Source organism: Barbus barbus (assembly GCF_936440315.1).
Source record: "Barbus barbus genome assembly, chromosome: 16".
NCBI lineage: Eukaryota > Metazoa > Chordata > Actinopteri > Cypriniformes > Cyprinidae > Barbus > Barbus barbus.
In genome coordinates, this window is record NC_136744.1 from 11068737 (window position 1) to 11092560 (window position 23824).

A 23824-nucleotide genomic window follows, 5' to 3' on the forward strand; every position below is an offset into this window, starting at 1 on the left:
ACCGAGTGTAATATGAAATATGAATACCATGGCCTGCCATACAAAGGAAGACACCTGCCAGAAGCAATGTGAGATGGTGGAGAGCGAGTACACGGCTCAGAGCTGCCGGGAGAGACATCGTGAGGAATACTCTGTCTGAGAGATTATAAAAATGTATGTGAGGAAGCTCAGACTTACTACTCACAAATTAATTTGAATGTTTTCCACATCGCAGTTCAATCTGGTGCGATACCCAAATCACAGTGGTGAATATTACTCATCAGAGGCAAGATGAGACACAGCAATAAATGTTTAGAGCAGGTTTTCCCAACTTTTGTCTTACATTAAGGTTCATTAACATGAAATATGTTCCTTTAAGCTCATATTACTGCATATTATTTACACCAATATTATTTAAATAATCAGTTAATACAGTTGGTGAAAAGACTCACCATTCAGACTCGCTAGATCATTCAATTCAAACTGAAGCTGATAAATAACAGAATACTTTATTTCACAACTGCATTTACTATGCATTAAATGAATCAAAAGTGACTGTATAATGTTGCAAAAGATTTCAATTTTAATGCTGTTCTTCTGAATTTTCTATTTATCAGTAGAATCCTGAAATAATATTATCCAGAACGCCTGTTTTTTAACATTGATGATAATAAGAAATGATTCTTGAGCAGAAAATTAGTATATTAGAATGATTTCTGAATGTTACACTGAATGGGGCTGAAAATCGTATGTTTTTACTGTATTTTGATCAAATAAATGTAGCCTAGGTGAGACTTTAAAAAATAATAATTAAATCTTACCAACCTAAAACTGTAATGTTTAATTTTATCCAAACAAGATGACACAAATATCTGAAATCAAAATATTTTGAAGTTTCCCGTGTGTGTGGGAATCACTGTTTTAGAGCCATCAACTGTGACCAATGCTTTTGATCATGATCATCATAATATATTTGCTGTAATAAGGCATTGTAAGTCATTCTAAAGACATTACTATTGATTAGATAAGACTGGAAAATACTATCAAAACAACAATGATTGCAGTCACAGTGTGGCCCACATTATGTGCTATTACTTCCTCATTGAGATACTATCAGTTCTCTTCCTATTTGTTTTGTGCACATTTCTGTTACAAGAAGGCTTTCTATTGCAAGAAATACCCAGTAATAGGGTAATTTTCTTTGATTGTATCCTATTTTAGATCATTTTGATCTTAACAGTACCTTAAATCAAGTTTTAAACAAAGAAAAAAAAAATTGGCAAAAAAATGCATGTGATGTTGAGTAATTACACAAACATCTCATATGAAACAGCCATTCTGATCAGGTTAAGCGAAACCTGATGTAATCTAATCTGCCCCACAGCACCATTAACACAACACATATCTTCACACTCTGAACACATTGATTTATATTCAGCTCTCACAAAATGAGCCTTGTTTATTTGTGTGCATGTGTGCATGTGTGTGTGCATTTAGAGATGTGGAGGAGGCTTAAAGAGCAAGCTGAGTTAAACCCTTTTCACACCATGAATGAAGCATCTCAGCCATGTCCGTTGTAGCACTGAGCTGTGGCACTGATAAAACCTTTAATATGCCATTTTATTTACACACGCACACACACACACACACATCTCCTTAGTGTGTGTGTGTGTGTGTGTGGACACACCGTAAAGAGCCTGATCTTTCCTTTCTTAAAAGCAGTGTAGCAGAGGAATGGTTCACATTTAAATCCAGATCTGTGCGTGTCCTCTGCTCCTCACCAGCCCTTTTTCACTCCATGCTCTTTTTTCTCCTTGAGGATGTTGCTTCAGATTTCAAACGTCTGCTTTGGAGACATGATAGAAAAGTTGATTGCAATTTGCAGCATGTGTCATTTCAACATAACTGTTTTCTCTTCCGCTTCTGGCAGGCCTCATTCTTGAGACTGAAAAATAATCACTCTGAACACGCACGGGAATGCAAACATACACACCTGCAAACAAGCATGTTACCTTGAAAAGATCTATCAAGGCTGTTCGAGGCCTGTGTTTAAGAGTCCCAGCAGTGCCCATCAGACGGAGCTAATTGCTGCTTTCCCAATGTTTGGGATGTTGCATTTCCTGTCTGAACCTGATGCAGAGGAGGGGGGATGATGGGAACACAGCTTTATGACAGATTCATCCGTACTTTGTCTATCTGTGTAAATAGAGCTTGCGAGCGAATATGTCTGAGTTTCTGACAGACAGTGTAATTCTTCCTAAAACTGACATGGTCTCCTGAGATGTGGACGTACAAGCTCATATATGCACACACAGATGTGAAAGCATGCCCATACGCATGTAGACACCTACTCGCACAGACACGGCAAGGATGTGACAGGAAAACAATGAGAAGAAAAATAAACTGCAATTCTTTTTCGTGAAGGAAGTTGGGCTGGCAGGTGTAGTATCCAAATTGTGAAGCACAGACATGCTCGTATTAAGAGGACACCTGACCTACATTGTTGACCTATTTAACAGCTCAGTTGCTGGGTGGCCACAGGAGATTGGACTCTCCATCCCTGTATGGATTCTCAGACCAGGCACGTGCAGAAGGGGGGGCTTTGGGGGCTCAAGCCCATGCCCTTTTTCAAAATTATTCAAAAGTGCCCTTCTCAGACAAATAGCAAAGATATTGCAGTCAATAAAACAAAATGCATTTGAATTATAATTAACATGACAACGTGTACAAAATGGTAACTAATCGCTCGGAAAATTCCTGTTTATTTTTTTACATATCTGTTAATCTGACTGACTGACTGATATTCCACAGTCTGCTCGGAAACCTAGGCTCTCAAATATAGTTCGTTCAGTGAGTGGGTCACGGAAGGAAAAAAATAAACCAAACAATACTTTAAAAAAAATGCAATCATCAAATCTAGTGTGTCGATTTAATTATAAATCCATATATTATATATTTTAGAATATTGCATAATTCATCAATGCCCGTTTGTCACACCAACCAATCATGATCTGGCACAAGTTCAAATTTCATTGGACAATAATGTGAAGTGGAGCGGTCTTATTCCGCTCTTATTCATAAAACCGTTGAAAATTGCATGGGACAGACGAGCTTATTTGTGGAGCAATCTGGATCTGCGGTTTGTCTCATTTTATAAATCAAATTACATCGCTGAGAAAATAGATGCTAAATGACTACAAAAGCAATGCACAATGCAATAATGGTAATCAGTATTCAATTCACTACATTTATGTATGATGCACCATTTAGTATTTCATGAAACTATCATAGTTAATGAAGCCCAAGTGCCATCTGGCGAAATGGTGACATGAAAGGACTTTATTATATTGACATTTTGATAATTGTGCAGCATTATGAAAGTGTCTTATGCTCATCAAGCCTGCATTTATTTGATCAAAAATACAAAAAAACTACAAACCCGATTCCAAAAAAGTTGGGACACTGTACAAATTGTGAATAAAAACAGAATGCAATGATGTGGAAGTTTCAAATTTCAATATTTTATTCAGAATACCACATAGATGACATATCAAATGTTTAAACTGAGAAAATGTATAATTTTAAGGGGAAAATAAGTTTATTTTAAATTTCATGGCATCAACACATCTCAAAAAAGTTGGGACAAGGCCATGTTTACCACTGTGTGGCATCCCCTCTTCTTTTTATAACAGTCTGCAAACGTCTGGGGACTGAGGAGGCAAGTTGCTCAAGTTTAGGAATAGGAATGTTGTCCCATTCTTGTCTAATACAGGCTTCTAGTTGCTCAACTGTCTTAATCTTCTTCTTTATGATGCGCCAAATATTTTCTATGGGTGAAAGATCTGGACTGCAGGCTGGCCATTTCAGTACCCGGATCCTCCTTCTACGCAGCCATGATGTTGTAATTGATGCAGTATGTGGTCTGGCATTGTCATGTTGGAAAATGCAAGGTCTTCCCTGAAAGAGACAACGTCTGGATGGGAGCATATGTTGTTCTAGAACTTGGATATACCTTTCAGCATTGATGGTGCCTTTCCAGATGTGTAAGCTGCCCATGCCACACGCACTCATGCAACCCCATACCATCAGAGATGCAGGCTTCTGAACTGAGCGCTGATAACAACTTGGGTTGTCCTTGTCCTCTTTAGTCCGGATGACATGGCATCCCAATTTTCCAAAAAGAACTTCAAATTTTGATTCGTCTGACCACAGAACAGTTTTCCACTTTGCCACAGTCCATTTTAAATAAGCCTTGGCCCAGAGAAAACGCCTGCGCCTCTGGATCCTGTTTAGATATGGCTTCTTTTTTGACCTATAGAGTTTTAGCCGGCAACGGCGAATGGCACGGCGTATTGTGTTCACCGACAATGTTTTCTGGAAGTATTCCTGAGCCCATGTTGTGATTTCCATTACAGTAGCATTCCTGTATGTGATGCAGTGCCGTCTAAGGGCCCGAAGATCACGGGCATCCAGTATGGTTTTCCGGCCTCGACCCTTACACACAGAGATTGTTCCAGATTCTCTGAATCTTTGGATGATATTATGCACTGTAGATGATGATAACTTCAAACTCTTTGCAATTTTTCTCTGAGAAACTCCTTTCTGATATTGCTCCACTATTTTTCGCCGCAGCATTGGGGGAATTGGTGATCCTCTTGCCATCTTGACTTCTGAGAGACACTGCCACTCTGAGAGGCTCTTTTTATACCCAATCATGTTGACAATTGACCTAATAAGTTGCAAATTGGCCCTCCAGCTGTTCCTTATATGTACATTTAACTTTTCCGGCCTCTTATTGCTACCTGTCCCAACTTTTTTGGAATGTGTAGCTCTCATGAAATCCAAAATGAGCCAATATTTGGCATGACATTTCAAATTGTCTCACTTTCAACATTTGATATGTTATCTATATTCTATTGTGAATAAAATATAAGTTTATGAGATTTGTAAATTATTGCATTCCTTTTTTATTCGTAATTTGTACAGTGTCCCAACTTTTTTGGAATCGGGTTTGTATAATATTGTGAAATATTATTACAATTTTAAAGAATGTTAATCTATTTTAATATACTTTAAAATATAATTTATTTCTGTGATTAAAAGCTGAATTTTCAGCATCATTTCTCCAGGCTTCAGTGCATGATCCTTCAAGAAATCATTCTAATATGCTGATTTATTATCAATATTTGAAACAGTTGTGCTGCTTTTTATTTATTCATTTGTTTATTATTATTATTATTATTTTATTTTTTTGGAACCTGTGATACTTTTTTGGGGTTCATTGATAAATAAAAAAATTAAAAGAACAGTATTTATTCAAAATAGAGATGTCTTCTAACAATGTCAATCTTTACTATCGCTGTTTCTATCAATTTAGAAAATCTTTGCTGAATGAAAACTAATTTCTTTCACACAAAAAAAAACTGACCTCAAGCTTTTCACCATATATTCTAACAAAAGTTATATTTTAAATAAATGCTGTGCTTTTTAAACTTTTTATTAATCAAAGAATACTGAAAAAATATCACAGGTTTCCAATATTGATAATAAATCAAAATTGCATAAAATGTATTTTAAAGTATATTAAAAATTTGATCAAATAAATGCAGGCTTGATAACCATAAGTGACTTCATGCAAAAATATAAAATAGTAATGTATCCAGACTTTTGACCTATAATTTTTATTAATTCATTTTTTACATTGCCCCTATTTTACATTTGAGCCCCTGCCCCTGAGGAACTCTCTGCACGTCCCTGTCTCAGACACATATAGACACTCACTTTATACGGAGCCTTGTGGGATTACACTGCAAAAATCATTTCTTAGCCAGTATTTTGATCTCGTTCTCCAGGAAAAAAATAACTAAGCAAAATTGCATATTATTGTTTTCAGAGAATATATCTAAATATATATATATATATATATATATATATATATTGAACACCTGAAATGTTTTCTTGTTTTTAGGATAAGCCTTACAAAATATGCTTAAATTAAGGGAAAAAAAATGCCAAGGGGGTTAAAAATCTGAAAATATATTTGTATTTTTGACGTACAAGAAATTATATTTAGTCAAGATCGAATAATTAATAATAAATTAATAATAATAAAAAAATACATTAAAAATGCATTTCAGGCTTACAATGTCTTTACGATTCTATGATGTGCATATTTTTAATTTTTGAATTGAAATTCATTTTTAAGTTTTTTTTTATTTGGGTGGCGTAAAGTCAGACATGTCTCTGTGATACAGCTGTACTGATATTATAACGAAAGAAAATGTGTGTTATATTTACATAATTGAATCATGTACTCTGTGATTCTATGAATCAATTAAGTTATAGAAACATAACTTCAAGTTATTTTTATACTTCCCAATTAAGTAGTCTCAATGATTTTATATGGCACTCTGACAAGATTTATTATATTTCTTATATTTTGGTGTCTCATCCCTAAATTATAAGACTCTACTAGTTAAGAATGAGCGAGCAATACCTGCAAACTGCTAAATAGTATATGCCTGTCACAGCTACTTTGACTTAAACACACAGTGACGAAGAAGATGATGGTTTCAAGTTCAAGTTCAAGTTGAGCTTTATTGTCATTCCGCTACATGTGGGGACATACAGTGGAACGAAATGTCGTGTCTCGCAGGACCACGGTGCTACATAAATACAGACATACAACAACGAAGTAAAAAACACTATAAACCTATACACTACTAACCACTACTAACCTACTACTAACACTACTAACACTACTAACTACTAACACTTCAAAGTCTTTAATCCAACAAAGGACAATCCAATTTACAGAGCACAAAGACAAAGCGTTATTGACTCAAGACCGGATAAACTCAACTGAACAGACAGAAACTTAAATGCACAGACCAAACGAGGACGCACCTGAACTCAATGAAGACCTCAAATCAGAAACCATAACAACAAACGAACTGACAGGAACAGTGAAAACACAAACAAAGTCCATGTGGTTGTGACCATTTCCTTTCAGTAAAGCAGCATAAACATCATTATATGTCCTTAAGCTAAGAGACAATGCACCACTTATCACCACATTGGCAACCTAGTGTAACTGAAAAGCTTCTGAATCCCATAATAAAGAAATATTCAACACTATCAAGTCCCTCATCTTGCTCAAAAACGCTTAAAATAAAAATTTTTACTCTCTTTATTAAGTCCCTTGCGAAAGAATGCTGGGAACTACAGTTTCAGTGACGTAAGCATTTTCAACAATCATTTTTGAGTACTTGATTGGTTCACATTCACCCTACATAACTTAATCTAACGTGTTGCTCATTTTAGAAGGTTATGTTATTTGCAATTAATCAAATTTAGAAGAAAATTGCATTTTAGATGTGTAGACCACAAATAATATGATTGAGTAAATCAGACCATTTTTGTTTTCCAGTTTTATGTTAAGAATAAAATTCTTGAACAGAAAACCTTAACTGGTTTGGCATAATATTTTATTATTATTTCTTAATACACATGAAATTCCACAACAGAACAACCCTAAATCCTATAAGCATGTGTGTAGGAATAAATAGAAGCAAATTGCCTAACAAGAATATGAATTATTATTTCTTGGGGGGGGCAGTAAAGCTGTTCTGTTAAAATTGGTTATCCCTGTGATGGACTGGCCATCCTTCCAGGGTGATTCCCTGCCTACGGCTTTTTGACAAGCATTTCCCTACATGCATGTGAAGCATTTTGTGTTGTAATATTCTTCTATGTCGGTTCGCATCATATGCAAGTTTCACAGACTACATGTTTTGTGAAGACTGACCTGATTTCCCAATCAACTGTCAGGTCATCCCAGAGATCTGATCAGCAGTCATGGATGGATTAAGAGATTCTTGGCCTATAGTCATAAAAGCATCCAGTCCACTTCATTTCAACCTTCAGGATTTTGAGGAGGAAAAAAGTTTACAGGAGAAACCACACGTCCTTATAATGGGGAAAGTCCATAAGCCACTCTCTTGACACTATCTGCCTATTTTTCAAACAACTCCGGAGTAAATCATTTGTTAATGAGCGACACTCTCCTCCTAGACCACTCCTCCTAGACCACCGACACTCTCCTCCTAGACCACTGACGAAGGCTCGATAATGAGCTATCCTGTTAGGAAACGGAGCTGCCGCTCTTTTAAACAGAATCTCTCAATATTGGCATTATCTGCAAGGCTGGTTCAGTAACTTTCTTGCATCGATAAACATTATCCTCCTACCTCTTCGATGACTCAATAGTAGTAAGTGTAGTTTTTAATCAACAGTAAATCTCTCGTGGTGGACTCCGGTCTTGCCCGCGGTGTCACTGTTGACACTGGCTGGTTTTGGTGTCAGTGCAGTAATGCTAGCCTCATCTTAAGATACACATACTGTAGCATAATCCAGGCTACAAGCTTGACATTATGAAATCATAGTCAGGAGAATCAAATTTTCTGAAATGGAACAGTTTATTAAACCTTTAGACGAAAAACACTCAGTTTTAGTCAGAGGCCCAGAGGGAGCAAAAATATGCAGTTTGGTGCAGTTGCTGATAATTTATATGGCCACAAAGTAAAAGGAAATTATGATAGCTTGTAATCACTGAGGTCTTTATAACAGTATATCAGACTACTAACATAAAAATGCAGTTTGTCAGTTGTCACTCTATATCTCATAATAATCTGTTTTAGTAAGATAATATTGCAGTGCTTAGTTTTAAGATCAAAGCTTTGTAGTTTTTATTTTGGGGGCAAACATTTTAATGAAATGCAATACACTGATTATTGAGAGATGTACACATAACTGTTCCTCAAAAACCTGATGTATCATATCTGATATTTACATTTTAACATGATTTTATAATTAAGTAAACCCAAGTTGCTCCAATTCAGTAAATGTTCTTGATCTATATAAAGGTTATTCTTTCATTTACTATATAAAATCACAGCAAAAAGAAATGTACCACAATCTATAAGGGCGTTTTTACAATTCTACTAAGAGGACTTTTACTTATTAAAAAAGCATAAATTATCAGTGAGACGACAGAAGACAAGTAGTAGATTGTGTACAACAGGTTATTCAGCAAAGTTATGATCATGCTGACATGTAGAGACCTTAGAAATTTGCATTTATAGAGTTAATTGCCCCATTACGTGTCTGTTAAAAGTAATTGATTAAATACAACTTTAAAGTTTTGTAAGATCAACATGCAAACCTGCTTGTTCCACTTGTTGGTCCACAGATGGGGCTAAATTACTCATAATTAAACAATAATTGATTAATTATAACAACAAAAATCTGTTACTGAATGTTACTTCTAAACTCTGTGGGTGGAAGCACTATGGTTCAGTCCTGTTTCATTCAAAAACAATCATTACAGATTAGGGGGAGGAGGGGGAGGGTGTGTGACTCCAATTAGTGTTTCAAGGCTAGGATGACAAGGCTATGCGACTGATGCAACTCAGTCACAATGAGACAAATCAACTGGACTGAGAGAGACCCGCAATGCACGTTCCCGGATTTACACAGGCAAATGTATGTATAGGGAGTCACTCGGATTTAAAGGCTGGACTCTTGATTGATCCATCTGAGGCCTGCTGCGAGATCTGATCTGACAGCAGTTTCTTTAGGTTCCTCAGAGCACAGCAGAGAGTCATCAGCATTCCTCTGCTCCGCTCGCTCCATCATTATGAGCTCCTCTACATTTCATTTGATTCCTTTATCCAATCAATAACCAGCCGAACCAAATTCCCCTTGTTTAGCATAAAAACACCATCACTAATCAAGAAGAGAGCGGGAGAAGGCATAAAGACGATCCTCGATTTCAATCTCAGCTCCCTATCAAACTATCAGATGTTATTTCATAGATATATATCTTGAGACCTGTCTCATCCTGATATACAAATTTGATATAAAAGATATAACAGGTCACAGGCACAAAATCAACAATAACATGTTTAAAGTAAACCTATTAAAATAGAACAATACGAAAATGGATGCTTAGCGGGGACATTGTAAACCTTGTCAACCTGGCTCATTAAAATGAATTGCACTGCAAAAAGTGAAATTATTACTCTGTATTTTTCTCTTGCTTTAAGGAACAAATAAATAATCATTTTAAATCAGGATACATTAACCTGAGATGCAAAATTACATATATATTTTTATTTTTAAATTAAATTTACGTTCAAAAAATGAAAAAAAAAAAAGCCAGTGGTGTAGAGAAAAATAAACTTAATTCAAAAGGAAAACAAGATATTTTTCCCTCATTGGCAGATATCTTTCAAATTTTAAACATAAACTCAATTTTGATCAATTTAATAAGAAAATAAAACTTAATATCTAATGTAATTTGTAAACATATCTTGATATAAGAATATTTGTACTGAAAATAAGACAAAAATACTTTTTTTGCAATGTACAGCATAACATTTGCCAAGAAAAATAGAAACATAAGGTTGTAAAAATGGACAGTTTTTAAAAATAAATTATTTTAAAAATCACAATCATCAGGAGATTAATATCATAAAGGGTCGAAGGACAGAGATGAAAATGTGTGTAGAGGGCCTCATTATAAGCCTGGCTCATAAATATTATTTAGGTGGCGCAACGTTTGCCCAGTAGTTGTAACAGACTTTGAAAGCAAGTGGGTGCTACGTTTTTTTTCTTCATACTAACTTGGTCATTATTTAAATACAGTCATTATTATCAAAACAGAAAAGGGCAATAATAATAAACATAAAATGTATGAACTTAGGACTTTCTAACAATAGGTGAGATAGCGTAATGGCTGCTACGCCAACAAGTATATCAGCATTTGGGTACACGGTTCTGCCACTTGCTAGAGCAATGGATAATTAACTTTAAAGTTCTTTTTGCTGAGGGATTTAGAGCACAATACCCTAAAATAGCTCACAGCAACCACTGCTTTGAGCAAGCGGAAAAGAAATCACATAATGACAGATTTTTAAGGGGCCTAGATTAAACCAAGTGTGGCTGAAACCCTCCTAAATGGGGTCTAGAATTGCCTATGGACATCGAGGACATAATGGGCGACACACAATAGGACGGGGAGACTGTGTGAGAGAGGCAAGCACACTATCAGTGTGTTAGGATTAGGGGACACTGTAGTACGCTGCCTGGTAAATGCTGAGTGACACAGAGGTTCTCTGTGATGGCATCTCTGAGGATTGTAGATCCGTATCTCTCTAGGGGACAGCGCTCGCTTGCTTTCTCTCTCACACACCCGCACCATTAGCACATCTCTGTGCCGACAAGGTCTCTATGCAGGTCTAATTGTGAGGAAGTGTGCGAGAGCTGTGTCAATTTCTTACCCAAGGGTGCAAGATCTGAGAGCGCTGGTCGTCCTCTCAACCTCTACCAGAGAGACTTCCTCTCTCTCACACACACACATATAGAGCCTTTATTGTTGCAGTTAATCAACTTAATTACCAGATGTTAATGCCTCTCACCCCATCTCTATGGCAGCGTTTTTGTCTTTTATCTCTGTGTGTCCATGTAGGTATTCTTCTGTTGAAGTGTGTGGGTGTTTCATTTTAGCACACTGATGGGAGGTGTAAAGTATTGGAACCAATGTGAGTGACAAACTAGATGATTTCCCATAATTGCTTTGGGCACCACTGCTTTGATGTAGCAGCTGTACTGCGGCAAGATTCTCAGAATGGCTGCTTGTCAGTCTTCAACCATTCCCGTATACAATATTTCATGAAGAAATAATCTGATTATGACATAATCCATTGAGCAGGTTCATCTTCCACACTGGATTAGTCTCTTTTTAGGTACAATGAGATTAGTTATTGTGGTGACACACGTCAATTAATTTAGGAATATAGCTTAGATGATGTGCAAGGTTCCCGCACAGATCGTCTCATCTCGTCTTTTCTCATCTGGTCTCTTCTCTTCTCTTCTCTTCTCTTCTCTCGTCTCGTCTCAACTCTTCTCTTCCGCCGTCTTTTCTTGTCTTGTCTTGTCACATCTTATTTCGTTCTGTCTTCTCTCCTCTCATCATGTCAAATCTCCTCTCTTCTTGTCTCATTTTATCTCTTGGTGACAGAAACAGGAAAACCACAAGAAAAATAAAGGCAAGGCAAGTTTTTTTTATATAGCACATTTTATACACTATGGTAATTCAAAGTGCTTTACATAAAAGGAAGTAAAATAATCATAAAAAATAAATCACAACAGCAAAAACAAGGAATTTAAAAACTTAACACAAAAACAAATATTAAAATGATTTTAAAATTGATTTAAAATGAATTAAAGCAGTTTAGAATAGAAAATGATTATACATAAAATACAGTGCAATCAGTTCGAATGTAGCACAGTGCTAATTCAATAAATGCACAGCTAAATAGATGAGTTGAGTCTGGATTTAAATGTGGCTAATGCTTTAGCACATCTGATTTCTTCTGGAAGCTGGTTCCAACTGCGGGCGGCATAATAGCTAAAAGCGGACTCCCTTTGTTTTGTGTGAACTCTTGGTATTTCTAACTGACTCGATCCTAATGATCTGAGTGGTCTGTTAGGTTTGTATTCAGTGACAGTGAGCATATCTACCCCTAGAGTCAAGGTGTGCATTCACCTTGAGAACTTCATCTTTGTTTCCAAATGCAATGACTTCACTTTTCTCCTTGTTTAACTGAAGAAAGTTCAGGCACGTCCACAGGTTAATTTCATCAATGAAAGGCAGAGGGAGTCAATGGGGCTGTAATCATTTGGCGATAAGGCTAGGTAAATCTAGGTATCATCAGCATAGCTGTGATAGCCAATTTTGTTCTTTCTCATTATTTGACTTGGTGGGAGCATATACAGGCTAAACAAGAGCGGTGCAAGACTTGAGCCTTGTGGTACTCCGCATTTCATGGACGTTCACTTCAGGCCCTGTTCCAAATCGCACCCTAAACCCTCAAGGTCTTTCTCTGAGTCCGCACTTTGGTGACGTAATGCTGCTTTGACTGTCGGATAGAAGTCTGCTGCAAAGCTGGTTGTGGCTAGAAGGGATACAACTCCGACGGGAAATGAACAATGAAATTAATTTTCTACCTATTAGATTGTGTTTTATTAACATCTACACCTAAACCAATCCTAAACCTACCCCTTACAATAATGATTAAAATTGTAATTATTGTTGTACAGTGTGACAAAAATTACACTGTATTGATCTGCGCATGTTCAGTAGCGCTATACGTATTCCTTCAAGCCTTTAGAGCTCACCCCAGTGCGGGCACAGCAGAAGTGTGGATCAAAGGCACATAGCGGCTGCAAAGGGGGCACTCGCGAGCACCCTTCTGAGCGCTAAAATGACGATTGGGACACCCTACGGTAGGGTTCCTCAAACCTTACCCTGGAGGGCCAATCCACTGCCGAGTTTAGCTCCAACCCTGATCAAACTCAACTGTCTGTGATTTTCTAATGATCCTGAAGACATTGATTAGCATGCTCAGGTGTGTTTGATTAGGGTTACAGCTAAACTCTGCAGGAAAGTGGATCTCTTGGGCCAGTTGAGGATCGTTGAGGATCCCTGCCCTACGGTCTTGTGGACTTAACGGACACACACATGGCGGCGGCCATTGTAAGTCCGTAGACCGCAAGTGCACATGAAGTGTTCCATGTGGAACAGGGCCTTTTGCTCTCCTATACTCACATTACAACCTCTCCCTTCTAAGTATGACCTGAACCAGTTGAGAACCATCCCAGAAAGCCCGACCCAGTTTTCCAGTCTCTCTAGAAGTATGTTATGATCGACAGTGTCAAACGCAGCACTGAGATCTAGTAGTACCAGCACTAATATTTTGCCAGAATCAGAATTTAAGTGAATATCATTTATTATCTTAATAAGTGCTGTCTCTGTGCTGTGATGCAGCCGGAAACCATGATTGAAAATGGTCCAGGTATCCATTTGAGTTTAAGTTTAGCTGATTAAAAAGAAGGATTTTGAAACTGATATTTCAAGGTAAACCAATTACATACAGTTGCTTTAAATGCACAATGTAAAGTAGATTATAATTTAAAGTGTAGTGTTATTTGATAAAACTTTTTAAGTTACATATAAAAAAGTCTAAATTGCAACTTCATTGAAGATGTATATTTACAAATATATTTAATACATGGTACAATTTCAATACAAATGGCATTAAAATACATTTCAGCTTACCACAAACATTGTCTTTTCATTCAGCATAAACTTAAGACAATATAAGTAATTATGAAATTACATATAAATATGTCCTAAGTGGGTCTAAAGTTCACCTAATTACATTCAGTATAAATTTAAATCAAGGGTAGCCAACCCTGGTCCTGGAGTGCTACCTTCTGCTTCCTGCAGACTTTAGTTCCAGCCTTGTTTCAATCCACCTGCCTGTAATTTTCAAGTGACCCTGAAAATCTTGATTAGCGGGTTCAGGTGTGTTTGATTGGGGTTGAAGCTGAACTCTGCGGGATGTAGCTCTCTAGGAGCAGGGTTGGCTTCCCTTGATTTAAACTATAATGCATTTTCATTAAATTGCAATTAGGTGTCCGAAAACATTACATTAATTTGGCACTTCAGTACATTCTTTTAAAGTATATTATTTACATAATGGTTACTCTTTTTAAAGTATGTTAAACTGTATGACTTTTTCTCAATGTACAGGTATAGAATATGTACATGCAATTGAATAAATATTTGAGTTGAATTGACATATTGTTCACAATAGAAATGCAGCACTATGGGGAGACCCATGAGGCAGTTTTAATTGTTCATGAGGTAGATGGCCTGAGGGAAAAAAACTTGGATGTTCTAGTGCTCAGTTCTTTGTAGCAACTGTTCAAAGAGGCAGTAGCCTGTGTGTGTGGTCTGAAGTGATTCCTCCTGCCCGTTTCCTGATGCATAGGTCTTGGAGGGTGGGCACTGGAGCACCAATTATCTTCTCAGCAGTCCTGACAGTCATTGCAGTTTCCTTCTGTCCGATTTGGTAGCTGAACCAAACCAGATAGTTATGGAGGTAAACAGAACAGACTGAAATACGTCTGAGAACTATATCAGCAGCTCCTGGGGCAGCTTCAATCACAGACTGGCTTGGAAAAACCCAAACTTTTCAAATATGCTTGCTAGTTTTGTGTGCATCAAAAGGTCCACAGATGGTGGGTTGTCCGTGGGTGGGACGTCTGAGGCAGAGACCATTATTGCATTCAGCTCCTTTAAACAGTGCTGAGATCATGATATTTAAGATCTCATTATGTAAACAGCAATAGAAGATATTTACTGCATATATCAAACACTTAGCAACCTAAACAAAGACTATGTCGGCAGCCATATCACCCTGCAGCCCAAGACTGGTTGCCCACTGAAGCTAAGCAGGGTTGAGCCTGGTCAGTACCTGGATGGGAGACCTCCTGGGAAAACTAGGTTGCTGCTGGAAAAGGTGTTAGTGAGGCCAGCAGGGGGTTCTCACCCTGCAGTGTATTGACGGGGACACTATACTGTCAAAAGCACCGTCTTTCAGATGAGACGTTAAACCGAGGTCCTGACTCTCTGTGATCATTAAAAATCCCAGGATGTCCAGTGAAAAAGAGTAGGGGTGTAACCCCGGCATTCTGGACAACGTTCTGGCCTTTTATTATGGCCAGCCTAAGGCACACCTGTGCAATAATCATGCTGTCTAATCAGTTGATATGCCACACCTGTGAGGTGGATGGATTATCTCGGCAAAGGAGAAGTGCTCACTAAAACGGATTTAGATAGATTTGTGAACAATATTTGAGAGAAATAGAGGCCTTTTGTGTACATAGAAAAAGTCTTGGATCTTTGAGTTCAGCTCATGAAAAATGGGGGCAAAAACAAATGTGTTGCGTTTATAATTTTGTTCAATGTATTTTGAGCTAGTACATGCATTGTATTGGGAAATTTATAGACAGCTGTTGGAAATATTTTTTACCTGCTGAAGTTATTCACATGGTGTGGTGTTTCAGTTAAACAGATGTTGAGATGCAATTATTGCCCTTGAGATAAAACAGCAGTGCATAATGGGAAATCAGACTTTCATAAATATTCTCAGCCATGAAACTCTGATTTAAATAGGGGTTATTTTCATATATTTCACATTTGTTTCAATCAGAAAATGGAACAGTTTGGTTTTGCTTGTGGTTATATACAGGTAATTTTCAGGAAGGATGAAATAGTCCTTTGATGAACAAATCTGGCGCTCAGGTTGTTTGTCATTCATTCCTCCACACTTTGCAGCTTGCTGACCCCCTGAAAACAAGTGGCGTGATTGTGAAAAGTCAGGGAAAGTGGATGAGGTTGACATAGGTTAAGCCATGTAAATTATTCCTTTAGTCGCCCACATAAACAAGTAATAATATTGCTCTTTTGTTTACAGCAGTAAATGTTGTATAACAGTTTATTATGAATGACAGATCAGTAACATTTTGCAATAAAGTTATATTTGTTTACATTAGGTTACATGAACAAACAACAAAAAACTTCTAAAGTGTTTAATAATCTTATTTAATGTTAATTTTAACATTTACTAATACATTATTAAAATCAAATATTGCATCTAATATTATTTAACAGACATGAGCTAGCATGACCAAACAGTGAATGATTAATAAATACTGTTACAAATTAAATTCTCGTTGTTAAGTAAGGGAAAATCCAGTCAGTTTTTATAAGAGAACAAACCCCAACAGGGTGATTTGAACCCTGGTGCGAACTGGAGGGATTTTGTATTCATTTGAAGGGGTTTATTTTACACCAATCACCACCACCTGGATGTACATTATATGGCTACTTGCCACATGTAAATAAAAGAAACCAGCGGCTTTGATACAAGACGACCAAACAAATTCACTCAAAAACATTTTAAGGGATAATGTCAAATCACTCATCAAGACATTTTCAGCAAATAAGTAATTATGTGGATGTGAAATATTGATTTAAGTTGAAACTTGAAACTGATTTACAATCTTACCATTTTATAATGTCATTATCGGGGAATGACATGCTGACCAATTAGAATCAAGCATTTAAAAGCATTGTGTAATAATGTCAGTTAAAGGGATAGTTCATCTAAAAATGAAAATTCTGTCATTATTTACTTGAATTATGTTTAACACATATTTTGAAGAATGCTGATAACCAACCAGTTGATAGTAGCCATTGACTTTCAGTATTTCTTTTCTATACTATCGAAGTGAACGCCTACCATCAATTGTTTGGTTACCAACATTCTTCAAAATATCAGTAACACTTTATTTCGATAGTCCACTTTAGACATTCTACTAACAGTAAGTAACTTTGCAACTACATGTCAACTAGCAGCAGGGGCGGGCCGGCCATAGGGAGCACCGGGAGAATTAAAAGTTACTTATAGTTGGTAGAATGTCTAAAGTGGACAATCGAAATAAAGATGTAACCAAAAAAAAAAACCTTGCTATGTATACTGCATTAAGCTAATTGAGACTTCTTATAGCACTTGCATATCATTGCTCTTTTGTTGATTTTGATTGCTTCCAATGTCCTCATTTGCTTTGCTTTGGATAAAAGTGTCAGCTAAATGACTAAATATAAATGTAAATTTAAACTATAATGCTAACTAATGGGACCTTACTGTAAAGTGTTCCTGACAGATCTGTGTGTTCTGTGCAGGGGTGCCGCGGCTGGTGTCTGGGGGTCGGTGGGACTGTCTGACTGCAGGGGATTCGTGCTCCAGCGACGAGGCGTGCAGCCCGCGCTTGAGAACGCTGCGGCAGTGTGTCGCAGGCGGTGGAAGTGTGAAGCTGGGTCCGGGGGCGCGCAACCACTGCGAGAACGCTGTGACGGCCCTGCTGTCTAGCCCTCTGCACCGATGCCAGTGCAAAAGGGGTATGAAGAGAGAGAAGAACTGTCTTAGCATCTACTGGAGCCTCAAGCAGTCCGTGCTGCACGGTGAGCAAATCTATATTCATATTTTTTCTTTGTGACACACAAAGCACTCGCTCGCACAATGATGCAATTACAAGTTGTAATACCCACACCCACGCGGTCCCCGGAAACCACTTCAATTGATGCTAATTAGACGCTGCGTTTTAATATGCTAAACAGTTTAGTATTATAGAAGCATTACTTCAAACTGAACTTTTACCTGTGACACACTCATTAATTCACTGACACAAAATATTCTGTTACCATAGCCACGAAAAAACCTTGTTTGTGTGTGTGTTTACAGGGCTGATCTTGGTGGAGAATTACCCCTATGAGCCTGTCGAGCGGGGCTTTAATTATGTTCGCCTGGCCTCCATCGCTGCAGGTCAGTGATTTTCACAGACACACTATGCCGATTATGTGCTGTGGTGTTGGAATTGATATTTGGAAATGATCACCATGTGTTTTGTCACTTCTATGCCAAGCATTAGCAGTGAAGAGTTATTAATAGGGCAGAGCTTAATAGCTTACAACAGCAAAACATGAGCGCTTTGTTTAATGTATTTGGATATAACATAGTTGGCGTTCATCGTCACCATTGATGATAAACTGCATTTCCTACAAAATGAGGCATGCGTTAGGGACCTGTCAGGAGCAGAACAAATATTTCGATGTGGGCCAAAGACTCTCAGATGGACCTAACAAAGACTAAACGGTCGGATGATTTATCTCAGAATTTCATTTTCTAATCAAGGCTTTTCACTCATCGCTTTCTCATCTCTCTCCCATCTCATTACGTTCACTCAAAATAGCACCGTACCAAGTTTAGAAACTTATTTTTGGAGGTGCCACACGACTAAAACTGTCAGTTTGTCAGCCTCAGTTTATGGGGTGCTTAAGGCATGAGCTGAATTTTATAGACCCAGAGGGCAGCACATAATGATCCATTTACTCATCATCTCTCTTGTGCGCACACACACTCATATACACACTTGAGTCCAAGCACACACACATAAAATAACATTTAAACTCTTGGGGATAGGACAGAGAACGATTTCCTCAAAGTAATGAAAGTCGGTCATTCATGCGTGACTTTTAATGATGGCTGCTCTCAACTCTCAAACACTGAGCATTTAACAAGCTGGCTCGGAAGAGACAACAAAGATCAAACAGAAGTGTGGAAATTAGAAAGGGGAGGGAGGAGAGATAGACACATAGAAATAATAATAGTAAAAAGACAAAGAAACTGGAAAAATTAGAAAAATTAAATATATTCTTAACATTATAATGACCTTGAAACAGGCTTTTCTGCCAGTATTACAGACTCAAATTAAAAGGCCCACTTATCCAAACAGGAACTTTTGCTCTTTATTTTTAACTTTGTATTTGTTTACCTGCCTTACATTCTCATTCATGTGGCATGAAGCTTTCAATGTACGTATTTTACTAGTATTTTACTGTAGATATATATTCGTGAGTGTATGTGTGAAGTGTAAGGCCTGTAATAGTTTTATTGGTCCAAACAAAATCTGATATTCTTGCATCTAGAATCTGTGTATACAGCAATATAATGAGCACCAGGGTCCAGAATATTGGCTCAGTATTGATCACAAGCTCGCAAAACCCCTTAATGATGGATGACAAGGTGATCTCGCCCAAATGGAATCTGAGCAGAATCCCTTGAATATGAAAGAATGAAATATTTTAAATAAGAATGAAAGGGAGCAAAGAATGAAAAAACTAACAAACAACAGAAAGACAGCAAAGAAAAATAACTAAATGAAGAGGAACAATCATGGAAGGAGGGACAGAAGAATGTAAATGAAGTGGAAAAGAAGGAAAGACGAAAGGAAGGAAGAACATGAAAGGAAACAAGCGTTTACAAAAAGGAAGGAAACTGAAAAAAGGAAGAAAGTGAGGACACAAGTGAAGGAAGGAAGGTGGGAGGGAAGCAGAAGGAAGGAAACAACAAAGCATGATTCGAGGGCTGATGGCGGGAAATAAATAAGGATAAAAGAAATTAGTGGAAAAAAGGAAGGAAGGAAACAATAGAAAGTAAAGTAAGAAATTAAGGATAGAAAGAAGCAAGAAAAGAGGGAAGAAAAAGTGAACAAGCCAATGAAGGATGGAAGAAAGGGAAGAAGGATGAGGGACGGAATTATGTAATTAAAAGAGGTGAAAATATAGAAGGGAAAGAAGAAATGAGGGGTGGAAAAGGAAGCAAGCAAGCAAAGGAAGTGAAGGAATGAAAAATAAAATGACAGGAAAGAAAGTAGAGAAAGAAACAAGAAAGGAAACTAACTGAAGAAATGAAGCAAAGAATGGATGGATGGCTAGAAAAGATAAATAGGGCATGTTAAAAGATAGGTGAAGAAGAAGAAAAAGATGACAATGAAGAGGGCAGTGGTTAAAAAAGTCCACGGCTCATGGGGGAAGAAAAAGAGAGAGATAAAGCGAGCTGTATGGCAGTGTAATGCTGGCAGGCTCTCTGCGGCCCACATTAGTCTGATATGAAAAATGAAGCAGCAGCAGCAGCCAGTCTCAGCTGGGACCTGCTCTGTGATCGAGTCCAGACTCATTCAACTTTCATTCTCACTCATGCTCTATTCATTAGCAGCACACACAGGCCACCCAGACTCACACCCTCTTAGAGCACACCAACTCAAACCTTCATTAGGACATGTGAGAAAGAGACATTCTGTATGAACCTCAACCCTCATTAGAACAATGAGCCAGAGCACACCTCCAAAACTCATGCTGCTCTGACAGTTGGACAAGGCTGTTCTGAAAATTCACAGAGCCTGAGACAAAATTGACGACGTTAGTTATTAAATTCGAAGCCTTTTGTAAGTGCATTTTATACTCTTATGGCGATTTGTAACTATTTTGCATTTGACATTCGTGGCTAATTAGTACAATTTGTATGATTTCATACCCCATTGACAGTTAAGTTTAGGAAATGGAATAGAAGGGGAAAAGAAAGGAGGAAGTAAAGAAAAGCAAGCGAGCGAGCGAAAGGAGGACAATCTGCTTATGTCCCATTGATGACTAGTTTTAGGGAATGGATAACGGGAAAATATAGTAAGGTAAAGTAGTAAGCAAAGAAACGAAGAAAGTAAAAAAGACAGGTAAAGAAAGGAACAAAGTGAAACAAAATAAGAAAGGCAGCAAAGAGCAGATGCAACATAAGAAGCAGTAGAGGAAAGAAAGAAGCACAGGAGGAGGAATGGAAGGATACCAAGTAAAGAAATGGAGAGAAATAGAAAAAAGAATGTAAGGAAGGAAGCACAGAAAGTAAGGAAGGAAGAACAATTTGCTTATGCCCCATTGATGCTTATAGGAAATGAAAAAGAAGGTTGGGACAGAAGAGGTGTTGGTGCATTGCAATGTTTTGGGTTCGGGTTCAAAGAATGTTATGTTGGATTGTAAGTAATGCCACATTTTGCAGTTGTGGTTTGGTATTCTGTGTTATCTTGAGTACAGGCTTCTGTTTCAGCACTGGACAGCGACTGTAGCCACTCCAACTACCTTTCTGTTTGTACTCCAAGTAGGCAAGTGTAACTAACATGCTAATCTCTTTATACCCAGGAATCACAAGCCTGCTTCTCTCTCTCCTTCCTTTCAGAGTCTGAGGTGGGCATGACAACAGTGAACCGTTGTTTGGATGCTGCTAAGGCCTGTAATGTGGATGAGACGTGTCAGAAACTACGCACAGAGTACGTGTCGGCGTGCATTGCCCCATCGGCGCGAACCGGGCCCTGCAACCGAGCACGCTGCAGCAAAGCACTGAGAAAGTTCTTCGACCGCGTGCCGCCAGACTACACGCACGAGCTGCTCTTCTGTCCGTGCTCCGACACGGCTTGTGCAGAGCGACGGCGCCAGACCATTGTGCCTGCGTGCTCTTATGAAGAAAGGGAAAAACCCAATTGCTTGGCACAACTTCGAGTTTGTGAAGCCGACTATGTGTGCAAGTGGGTATTGTGTGTGAAAATGACTGCTATAAATACAATCAAGCTCTTTTGAAGAAGAGTGCTCTGTGCTCTGTAGGGAGTAATATATAAAGGTGCACAAAGTCATTTTGTCCCATTCAAAAAAAAGTTTTAAACCTGAAGAAATGAATATACGTGAGACGTGTTAAAACGATGTAAATTCACATGATAAACACTATGGTCATATCAGTAACTTAAAAAGTGTTATTTTATTACACAAAAATACTTTGGGTACACTATTTTAAGGTGTACTTGTTACAGTGTAAATATACTTTTAAGTACGGAGTAATATTAATTACATGTACAGTACTTAATATATGGTTAGGATAAGAATTAGGGTTTGGTTTAGGGTTACTTGCATGTAATTATGCGTAATTTATTGTTAATATAATAAGTACATGTAACGTGCAACAAGAACACCTTAAGATAAAGTGATACCAATACTTTTAATATACTCCAATTAAACAATTATTCTATAGCAATGCCACTAAATTGCAGTATTTTTGTTTTTAAGTGGAACCATTCCAAATAAGAACCAGTTCTCGGTCCCCAACCTTTACACACTAGTCTTTCCATAACATCCCATAGATGTAATAAGGGTGCTCCAAAGCTGCTGGGGGCAGCAAAGAAGCTAATATTGTTGAGAGCAATTGAAACCAAAAACATACTTTATTCCAGTAATCTTTGCTAATGTATTACGGGTGTGCTGTCCTTTTAAACATACTTAATGCACACTCTTGCATTGCTGTACCGTTAACAAACAACGCTACTCAAAGGAATGTTAGTTTTTCATTGAAATGTTGGTAACATTAAACTCAATATTTAGTTTTTCGTATAGCTGGCTACCAAACGATGACTTTAACTCGCAAAATAAGGCTTGCTAAAAAAAAAAAAACTGGTTGACACCATTCATGTTGGGCTCAGTAAGATTTTATTAATATTCATGAAAAAGTATTTTATGCTCAACAAAGCTGCATTTATTTGATGAAAATATTGTTTAAAAAATATATATTTTTAAATATATTATTTATTTCTGTGACGACAAAGCTGAGTTTTCAGAAGACATTTCTTTAGTCTTCAGAGTCACACGATCCTTCAGAAATCATTCAGATTAGGTTTTCAAGAAACTTGTCTTATCAAAGGTGAAAACTGTTGAAAACCAATGTAAGAGTTGTTCTGCTTAATATTTATAAGGAAAAATCTTTTTAAATTAATTTGAAATATTTAAATGCATTTTTGCTGAATAAAAGTATGAATTTCTTGAAGAAATTCTTGAAAAGTATGAAAACTTACTGACCCCCAAAACTTTTGAATTGTAGTATATATGAAAACTGGCCATAGAAGATGACAATTTATGCTACAGCATCCCTTGTGGCATTTCTGAGAATGTAATGCATAATGAATTGCTGTCAACAGCTTTTAAAACGCAATAATGCCCAAAATCAAGGTTATACAGTATAGATAGAAGACTGTACATCATAAGCGTAATAAAAGGAGAGGAGGATTTTACACTCCGTTACTTTATCTGTTCACTACAGACAAACAGAAAACCGTAAATCCAACAAACACACGAGTCTGACAGCTGCAGTCACCCTGCAAGGCTCTCAGTAGAGCTGAGTTTGAGTGGTCATATTTGAGCCTCCCTCTTTTCACTTCACAACACAAAGGCCTTTATCGGTCTTTGCCATCGATCAACCATCACGCCTTCACACGCCAAGCGAACACTCTGCTGACACAACACATTACACAAGAGAAGATCGCTTACGGCCACAACAGCCAGTTAGCATAAGAAATCAGCGGGGAATGTAGGTAATTCCTCTGAGACTGACCTGGTTAAATGATTGATTGGTCACCAGAGGACTGGCAGAATATGACCTGCATGTAAATGGTCGCTGTCGGCTGAGATTCCGGCGGCTGAGTATCTGGCAGTTCTCCAAAATTC

General features: G+C 37.5%; 1 protein-coding gene across 1 annotated transcript in view; it reads left to right on the forward strand.

Annotated features, from left to right (window-relative positions):
- The window catches only part of LOC306882435 (GDNF family receptor alpha-4-like), a 132864-nt gene that overhangs the window by 97063 nt on the left and 11977 nt on the right, over positions 1-23824 (forward strand). Inside the window, exons 2-4 of the mRNA XM_079437047.1 lie at positions 17639-17917; positions 18198-18278; positions 21519-21864. Of these exons, the coding sequence (XP_079293173.1) occupies positions 17639-17917; positions 18198-18278; positions 21519-21864 (706 nt within the window). The remainder of the gene's footprint in view (positions 1-17638; positions 17918-18197; positions 18279-21518; positions 21865-23824) is intronic.